This window comes from Actinia tenebrosa, unplaced genomic scaffold (genome assembly GCF_029948245.1).
Source record: "Actinia tenebrosa isolate PJP-AT-01 unplaced genomic scaffold, QUT_ActTen_1.0 PGA_scaffold17__23_contigs__length_9995812, whole genome shotgun sequence".
In the NCBI taxonomy this organism is placed as follows: Eukaryota; Metazoa; Cnidaria; class Anthozoa; order Actiniaria; family Actiniidae; genus Actinia; species Actinia tenebrosa.
The window spans coordinates 9,196,109-9,205,737 of NW_028292577.1; the positions used below are offsets into that span (position 1 = coordinate 9,196,109).

Sequence of the window (9,629 nt, forward strand, 5' to 3'; positions counted from 1 at the left end):
CTTAAATTTAATATTGACAAGATTCTGGAATTATTTTTACCATTAGTACATTGCTGTTTAACAACTCAGTATACCAAGTTTTTTTTTAAATTTTTTTTGCTGCAGCGAGCCTCTGAACTCGCTCGTTCCAAAGGTATACCCTTCGTGTATCTTTCCGCAAACAGTGGTGCTCGCTTAGGCGTTGCAGAGGAAGTCAAACACCTGTTCAAAATAGCCTGGAACGATCCAAAATGCCCTGAAAAGGTAAGCAAAACTTCAAGAAAAAATGACCTTTGATTGATTGCCAGCGACATGCGAGTGAAAAACAACAATCCAGTGATGTTTGATTCACGTTTATTAGCCAGACATCCATGCAATATTCTTTTCTTTCTTTTTTTACTCAGGGCTTTAAATACCTGTATCTCACCCCAAGTGACTTCAAAAAGGTAATTACAACCTCTGCTTTAAACGACTATAAATTACTTTATTGTGTTGTATTAACTTGTGTCCACGTTTGTTCTTCATCAGCTTAGTGCCACGAATTCTGTCCATGCTGAAATGATTGAAGACGATGGCGAAGCCCGTTACAAGATAACCACTATTATAGGTAAGAAAACTTTGAAAACACCATCTATTAACAGCGATTCTCAATCACATGCGCCCTCTAGCGATTGTTTTTGTCGCGACGAAGAAGGTTTTGGTGGACGTCAATCACAGACGTTTCCATAAAATTGTCTGAAAACACAAAGCTATACGGGCACGTGCCTATAGAATGTCACCGTTGCACCGTGTAAACAGTCTTGCAACTTGTGTCGCAACACCGTTGCGAGACAAGTTGCAGAGAAAATTGCTTCGTGTAATCGCACCTTAACATTACTTTGTTCCATGTACAGGGAGCGAAGGAGGAATAGGAGTAGAGAATCTTCAAGGTTCTGGAATGATAGCAGGAGAGATGGATGCTGCGTATATGGACACTGTTACCATTAGCCTGGTAAGGATTCTACACTTACCGTTCTGTGAAGACCCAAAATGATCCATAGGGAATCAAGGTGTAGCGGTAGTACACTCGCCTCTCACCCTCTGGGGTCTACGGTTCGATTCCTGGACTCGCCATCACATGTGAGCAGAGTTTGTAAGATCTCTCCCTTCATTCGAGCGCTCTCCAGAGTAAAAAGACTTGAAAGTGGAGGCCTATCGTATTAGTGTGGACGAGCGAAACGCTGAGGCTTTTGAAAATGCTGACGTCATTCACACTGGCATGTCTGTTTTTCGGATGCGCAGATAATGATATTCTATCATTTCTGATCGGATGTGGACTCGTATGTGCCTTTTGATCGTTTTAGTGTCGACGCTATGAAAACGCTATGGTGGACGCGAAGCGGTCGATGCGCTTTCGCTGAGACAAAAACAGAGCCGTTAGACGTTAATGCATGAACGTGGACAAGCCGTAGGTTCTAATAGACCTCTTGCATGGGATGTTTAGGACAAAATTTAAAAAAAAATCCCATGAGAATTGGAAACCTATCATTATGTCCTCCAAATTGATCTGCATTTCGACATGCTGCAAGGGATATATTCGATGTGTGTTGTACAGTTGTTTGATAGTTTTGGATTTTTGTTTTTTCATTTCAGGTAACCTGCCGTGCTGTTGGAATTGGTTCTTATTTAGTGCGTCTTGGTCAGAGAGTCATTCAAACGGAAAACGCTCATTTGATTCTCACAGGATATAATGCTCTAAATAAGGTAAGTGAACAAACATGTGGTAGGAAGATAAATATACACAGGGGAAAATAATCTACTTTTATGCTATTTTTTAGAAACTTAGATGCTATTTTAAGAATCAATCTTTTTTCTGAATGCGCATCGCGCGCTCTTCCCTGTGATTCTAAAAATAGCATCAAACGGTGCCTATGATGGTTTATACGAGCATGAATATCAGAGATTCCTTCTCTTAGTTCATTTTCTCTTGATATACAGCTATATCAAAAAAGGTTGGTGTAGCTGGTTTAGGTTTTGTTGCATGTTGATTCCTATATTAGGCTTGAAATATATTATATTCATATGTAAATAATGTCAACAGAAGAAATTCTGCCCGAAAAACTTGGAGAATTTTATATCGTTGTGTCCTTCCACATCACCTATAGAGCAGTTCAGCTTGGTATTCAACGTGCAACGGTTTTTGAAATTGCTGTATTTGTTACAACTCGTTTTCTTAATACGAATTTATTGATGGTTTTCAACCATTCCCAAGAGAATTAAATAACAAAAGACACTGCGGCCATGTTGGAGGATATAACAAAAGAATTCATTGATAATTCTTTTGTTAAGTTCCTCCAACATGGCCGCCGTGAAAACCATCAATAGAGCAGTTCGGGCTTGGTATTGAACATGCAACCTGTTTTGAAAAAGCTGTATTTGTTCTAACGTTTTCTTAATACAAAATTATTGTCACGCTAGGTTCTTGGACGTCAGGTGTACAGCTCTAACATGCAGCTAGGTGGACCACAGATTATGCACAATAACGGTAAGAAGACATACATTATTGGCCCTTCCGAAGCACGCGCTGAATCATGGGGCTTTTTTAAAGACTGCATTTTTTTAATATGGCGGAAAGCTTTAGAAACCCTCATGAAAATCAGTCCGAAAAGCAAAGTAAATATGAGTCGATTCAAAAACTAAAACCTGTAAAACGAAAGATACAAATGGCCTTCATAAAACAGCCCTATTCGTTACCAGTTTTCCACGTAACGTCGGAGCACTGGTTCAACAGAGCATTTTGGAATTCCAAATTCCCGCTGCATTCATTGATTGCCGACTCATTTACTCAGGCTTAGCCTCGTATCAGTTTCTAAATATCCACAAATACCAACGGTAAAGTAAAGAATGCATACCTTCAACGATACAAACACTTTGAAATTCCACGGACCTTCACTGGAACACATGAATATTCTGTACAAATTCGAGGCTAACCCTGAACAACAGAGAACTCGAAACTGGAGTATTCCATGGTGAGATTTGTACTTTTTTTGTTAACAATTTACCTGTAAATCTAAGAATATTTTTGTTTTTATCTAGGTGTTACTCACATGGTGGTACCAGATGACTTTGGTGGTATAGCAGCCATCATGGATTGGCTAGCTTTTGTTCCTAAGGTAAACTCCTTACTTTTCTTACTTAAATACTTATTATAAATTAACTGTTCTAAATCTCGCGTTCTGATTGGTTGGAAGTGCGTGCTTTATGAGAGCACACAGCACGCTCGCGTACTTTCAGTTTCGTCATTTACGTTATTGGGATTTCATAAAAGAAAAAAAAAAACTTGCCTGCTGTGCTGTGCTGTGCTGTGCTGTGCGTGGAGTTTATAAAGCACTTGGTGATTGGCAGATCACCCGAGAAGTGTCGAAAAGCACTCCGCTACGTGTCATGCTTCTCCTAACACTTCTCTTGTGTTCTGCCAATCCCCGCGTGCTTTATAACTGCACACAGCACGCGCGCGCGTTTTCTATTTCTTCAATAGAATGCTTTTTTTCTTGACGTTAAGCTGTAGACTTCATTTATACCTAATTCAAAATACGTTGTCATCGCCAAAGGCGATAGGTCATTCCGACATGGAAATGGTTTCGTTGAATACAAAGAACATCGAATCAGTCTCAACACTAAGGTCCATTACTCTTGACGAGAATAAGAAGAAGAAACACAAGTCATTCCAGCTATTCTTGGATCTTGGAAGGACCTCTCTCCTATCGCTTTTCGCCTATCTCCTATTGCCTATTGCCTTTTGCGATGACAACGTTTTTTGAATTAGGTGTATTTTATTATTAGTTTTTGCGAAAGCTTACAATTGCGAAAGCTTGCATTTTTATTTGAGAAAGAAAGCGGTAGAACGTCAACGTACGCATACGTGGTTTCTACAAAAGAAGCTGAAGCGATGGGGGGAAAAAATTGAAATTTTATTTCCTTAAAAATTAATTATAGTTAAAAGACTTGAAAATCAATAGATTATAATTAATCCTTATTCATAGTGTCGTGGTGGACCATTACCCGTGTTGAAGTCTAAAGACCCTATAGATAGAGATATCGAGTTTATACCAACCAAAGCTCCTCATGATCCAAGAAACTTCATATGTGGCTGCCCCAGTCCAGGTTAGTACGCTGTCATTAAAAACATGTTTGAGGTACATTGATGGATATACAGTCAATTCAAAAAACGTTGTCGTCGACCGGCTCAAGCCTACGCGACTGGACCGAAGGGAATATGGGTAAAACTCACTGAAGCGATTAAATATTCGTTCTGAATTAATTGTTTCCGCTAGTAATAATAATAATATCGAGAAACAATCCATCAAATGCATGTCTTTGGGTTTAGAGGGAAAGAAAAAAAAAGTAGTTATGATTCAGTTCACAATTTCGAAAATATGAAGGCATTAAAAAAACGTCTCCTTCAACACTTCCCGCTCGCCTACGAAGGTTCGTGCTGTAAACCACGCATAACTAGTCAGATAAAATTATGCAGTCAACTCGGCTTCAATGATTACTACCCATAGTTCCTTTCGGTCCAGTCGCGTAGGCTTAAGTTGGTCGACGACAACATTTTTTGAATTGACTGTATATTACAAACGGTACAGGTTTTAAGTCTATTTTTTGTTTCGTAGGAAAAGAAGGGGAATGGCTCAGTGGATTTTTTGACCGAGATTCATTTGTGGAAACTTTGCACGACTGGGCCAAGACTGTTGTCTGTGGAAGAGCAAGGTAGGAATATGAACCATGACTAATAAAAACGATGAATGTGACTACTTTCTCTCTTTTATTTATATTCCCTTTTATTCTCTTTTCTTCCTGTTTGCCTACTTGGCTACCTCTCTCCCTCCCACTTTGCCTACCTCCCTCCTCCATTCCTCCTTTCCTGCCTTCCTACCTCTTTGCCTGCCTTCCTTCCTTCCTCCCTCCCTACCTCTGTTCCTACCTCCCTTGTCTACCCACCTCTCTACCTCTCTACCTCTCTACCTCCTTCCCTCCCTGCCTCCCTTCATCTCTACCTCTGTGTCTCTCACTACCTTTCTACCCTCTAAATAACTCCCTCCCTCCCTCTTTAACTACCTCCCCGCCCATTCAGTCATGCACCTGCCTTCCTCACCAACCCTTAGCTTCTTTTCTCTCACCTTCTCTACCCACCTATCTACCCAACCTACCACAAACTTGTCTACCCAACGTACCACCAACCTACCTACCGAAACAACCAAACATTTAACCTAAAATATGGCAAGGAAATACGTCGACAATGTCGTATTTGTTTAGATTGGGTGGATTTCCTATCGGAGTACTTGCTGCTGAAACACGCGCGGTCGAAGTCGTCATCCCAGCAGATCCTGGCAACCCAGACTCTGACATCAAGGTTAGACATCTTTATTCAAGCATTCAGGCAACGTAACCTAAGGGGGAGGGGCAGCTCTCGTTTCTGTACTCCAAAAATTCCATACTTGAACATTAAAATGGCGTGTATAGTATGCCATCAGTAGACTTGATTCCGGACTCGTAGGAAATTTGAATGGCAAGTTAACTATAGAAATGTATGGATGATAAAGCATGAGGGTAGTGCTTATCCCCTTCACTGAAGGCTGTTATTGAGATTCATTCGGCTGATTAATACCATACAATAAAATACTCTCTGTGTTTGCCTGTTATTGTAGGCGGTAACGAGACTCACTAGATTCATTCAGCCGATGGATACGAGCAAGAGAGCATAAATAAGAGAGGGAAACTTCTTAATAACGCGCTCGCCATGTAAATTCCTGGTTGGGCTATTTTAAGTAACCGGATGCAGTTTATATTTAGCCTTACCCTAATCCCATGCGTCATCCACTTGCGCGCGCGCTCTTTCCGTTTATTCTTTTGATAACTATTTATGCTCTCTTGATACGAGGAAAAATGAGATAGATATATATTTTTTAATTCATAGATAAGCCAGCAAGCAGGTCAAGTGTGGTATCCAGATTCGGCCTATAAGACAGCTCAAGCCATCAATGACTTCAACAAAGAGCAGCTACCCTTGATGATCTTTGCCAACTGGCGCGGGTTTTCAGGGGGAATGATGGACATGTACGACTCTGTTCTAAAATATGGAGCGTACATTGTCTCCGCTCTCCGTGACTTTAAACAGCCAGTGTTTGTGTATATCCCTCCGTATGGGGAGCTGCGCGGAGGAGCTTGGGTTGTGATAGATCCATTTATTAACCCTGAGGCAATGGAAATGTATGCTGATGAAAAGAGCAAGTAAGAAGCACGGAGTTGAGCTTTAGGGGTCGTACTAGTCCTATGCACTCATTATTTCACCAACAAAACTCAAGATCTCCGGGTTTTTGGCTCCGGTCAGTAAGAAAATAATATGACAGAATTTTGGAAATTTTCTTGACGGAAACCAAAGACGTAGAAGTTTTGGGTCGTGTTGGTCGTGTGATTATAAAAGTGGGTGTTAGTTTACTATTATGGAAAGGAGACGTACAACTTATTAAACAACAATTTTCAAGTTTGTCGAGCTTTTTTCGGTTGCTTTTATTACCACTTAGCGCGCGACAAATTTTCATTGTTGCACGAAGTATAAGCTCTCTAATTTTGTTCAAGGAGAAGTCAGTATATTCTTTGTTACCCAGACCTCTGGAGTATTTAGGCGAGGAGAGGGACTGGGAGAATTACACATTTTATTTCAGTTTGTGATAATCAAGATGGCATCTGGTCAGATTTGATGCTGATTGGTCAATATTAGTTTTACGTCATTTTGTGTCACTAGCGACTAAAGAAATGAATTTGCTGTTAATTATTTTTAGAGGGAATGTTCTAGAACCGTCCGGAACAGTAGAAATCAAGTTTAGACGCAAGGATCTCGTTAAGACCATGCGAAGACTGGACAGTAAATACATAGAGTTGACACAGAGACTTACTGTGACTGGTAAGTAATGATTAAGCTATAAATAGACCCCTTGCCAGAATGGCGGCCGAAAATTGGAATGCGTTAAATTAAAAAAACCAATACCAGCACTGGAAAGAGCACCTTTACTTTAGTAACCCTACAAAGATTCGTTATGTCGGGTGATATATCGGCCTATAATTTGTCAATTTTCAACTTGATTTTTCTCGGCCGATATAACACCTGACATAATGGATCTCCTTAGAGTTACTAAAATAAAGGTGCTCTTTCCATTGCTGGTATTGGTTTTTCTCTCAGTTTAATTTTAACCCGAATTCGCGGCCGCCATTTTGGCAAGGGGTCTATTCTAAAGGGAAGTAGAGCATACATAAAGAGAGACAGACACACGACAGACACGCCGTCAGACACACGGACAGACAGACAGAAATGTCAGTTTGAAGAACAAAGTAGGAATAATGAAATCCTTAACTTTTTTCCTCTTAATTGCAGACGTTTCTCAGAAAGAAAGAGAAGAAATTGAAAGAAAAATAAAGGAAAGAGAAGATGAGTTAATTCCAGGATACCAACAGGTGAGAATAAATAACATCTTATAACAGACAACTATAACAAAAATAACAACAGTATGTAGCACCATAAACAACAACAACAACAATAACAGCCTAAGCAACTACAGCAGCCGAAACAACAGCAGTTGCGGCAAATCAGGCAGCAGCAGCAGAAAAAACAACAACTGCAGCATCAACAACAAACAGTAAGAGACGCATCATATCTAACACAGGAATCCATTATCTATGTTTCAGGCAGCGGTCGACTTCGCTGATCTCCATGACACGCCCGGGAGAATGTTGGAAAAGAATGTAATCAGTGTAAGTAGTCTAATCATAGCTAACCACAGGGAACCCAACTTAAATAAAAAGTTAGACAAAAATATAATCCTAAAAAAAACCTTGGTTGAATATTTTTGGGTTTGAGACCAAGAAAGCGTGCTAGCTACATGATATGAGTGAAGGGGAAAATCAGGCAAAAATACACTACAATATTTTCAGCTCATTGAAACTCATTAATTATCTGAGACCAAGGTCAAAGGTCAAATTCACGAGCCCAACCTAATGATATCAAAGAAGACCGCCTTGTTAACCATTGTTTCAATTAGGTTCGGCTCATGTGAAGTTCGACGTTTGACTTGATCCTTAGTAATAACATGCTCTAATTTTCAAAATCTAAAACTCAATCTTTTCATTGGTTTATCAAGGACATCATCAAATGGAAGCAGTCAAGAAGGTTCTTTTACTGGCGGCTGAAGCGCATCTTATTGGAGAGAGAAGTGAAGGGACGACTACGTGGTGCTAATGGGTTTGTATTAATAAACTCCAAAAAACCTTCAAGTTCAATACCCTGAAACAGCCTCTGGGTTGATCTAAGTCAGGGCACGGCTAACTCACAGTTTGAACCCTGAAACGACCCCTCGGCTGAATTTAACCCGAGAACCCAGAGATAGGAGGCGAGTAACCTACCGCTACGCCAGTGCCCTTCCAGTGCGGAGATTTTATCATGATGTCGATCGTAATTTTTTTTCAGTGACATTTCATCGGGGCAGCTGAATTCAACCTTGGAAAGATTGTTTCTGGAGGCCAATGGAAGTGCAAAGGTAAACAGTGTGGGTGGAACATCCCCTTCTCCCCTGCCTTGCCCTGCTGTGCTCAGCTATGCTCTGCCAACTAATCTGCTACGCTCTGCTCTGACCTCCTATGATCTTCTCTCTATTGACTGATCTGCTTTTCTTTTCCCTCTCGTGCTTTGCTCTGTCAGCTAATCTGTTACACTCTACTCTGATTTCCTATGCTCTGCTCTGCTCTGCAATTTTCTCCTCTGCTTAGGTGACTGATCTGCTACACTATGCTCTGATCTGCTCTCTTCTGCTCCTCTCTTCTCTCCTCAAATAAGTTTTCATAAATGTACTTTAACAGTGCATACAAATCTTATATCACCCTGTCTAACCAAACATATTCATACTTGCAGTCCTACTTGTGGTCGGATAACCAGGCCGTATCAGAATGGCTTGAGAAGGAGCTGAACCAGGAGAAGGATTCTGTGATTGCCGACAACATTAAATGGTTCAGAAGAGACTGCGTGTTGAAAAGCATCAAGAAGTATGTGTCGTGACATTCTTTTTCATTTTGCATTCAGTGTCAGTCTTAGCACAATTAGAAAAGATAAAATGGATGGGATGGGACAGGATAGCAAAGGAAATATAGAATTGGATGGGACGGAAATGGGATGTTTTAATGAGATGATATGGATTTTTAGGAAGGGTAGGGGGAATGGGAAGAATGGGTTGGGAAGGTTGGATGACATGAACAGGACATTTACTTTACGTGACCATACCCTCTTAAATCGAGCAGTTGTGTCAAAATAAACACCAAAAAAGAAAAGAGCACCTCGATATTAGTAAGAAGGCAAAGTTTCAGCTCATAACAAATGGCACACGAGAAATGGCATTAAGTATAAAATCGAATATTCTTAGAAGATATGTATGGGAAAATGTTTTGGATAACAAGAGCTTGCCAGACAGCTCATTTTCCAATAGAACGTTTGCACGATGGCGTCATTGACCTCTACTACCAGACTCCCTTGCACACTTTCTTTTGTTCAGTTAATTAGCACCAATTGTCTTACTATTCTCATAAGGGAATACAAACTTGTATAAGAAAGAAAATTCGCGAAGCAT

At 40.4% G+C, this 9,629-nt stretch overlaps 1 protein-coding gene across 1 annotated transcript in view; it reads left to right on the forward strand.

The window, feature by feature from the left end:
• LOC148910434 (acetyl-CoA carboxylase-like) overlaps nucleotides 1-9,629 on the forward strand; it is a 37,312-nt gene that overhangs the window by 26,614 nt on the left and 1,069 nt on the right. The window contains exons 52-68 of the mRNA XM_089031599.1: nucleotides 106-243; nucleotides 384-425; nucleotides 508-586; nucleotides 873-970; nucleotides 1,612-1,722; nucleotides 2,437-2,503; nucleotides 3,055-3,131; nucleotides 4,002-4,122; nucleotides 4,632-4,728; nucleotides 5,275-5,371; nucleotides 5,936-6,249; nucleotides 6,801-6,922; nucleotides 7,391-7,470; nucleotides 7,702-7,767; nucleotides 8,154-8,254; nucleotides 8,480-8,549; nucleotides 8,921-9,051. Coding sequence (XP_088887725.1) covers nucleotides 106-243; nucleotides 384-425; nucleotides 508-586; nucleotides 873-970; nucleotides 1,612-1,722; nucleotides 2,437-2,503; nucleotides 3,055-3,131; nucleotides 4,002-4,122; nucleotides 4,632-4,728; nucleotides 5,275-5,371; nucleotides 5,936-6,249; nucleotides 6,801-6,922; nucleotides 7,391-7,470; nucleotides 7,702-7,767; nucleotides 8,154-8,254; nucleotides 8,480-8,549; nucleotides 8,921-9,051 — 1,811 coding nt within the window. The remainder of the gene's footprint in view (nucleotides 1-105; nucleotides 244-383; nucleotides 426-507; nucleotides 587-872; nucleotides 971-1,611; nucleotides 1,723-2,436; nucleotides 2,504-3,054; nucleotides 3,132-4,001; nucleotides 4,123-4,631; nucleotides 4,729-5,274; nucleotides 5,372-5,935; nucleotides 6,250-6,800; nucleotides 6,923-7,390; nucleotides 7,471-7,701; nucleotides 7,768-8,153; nucleotides 8,255-8,479; nucleotides 8,550-8,920; nucleotides 9,052-9,629) is intronic.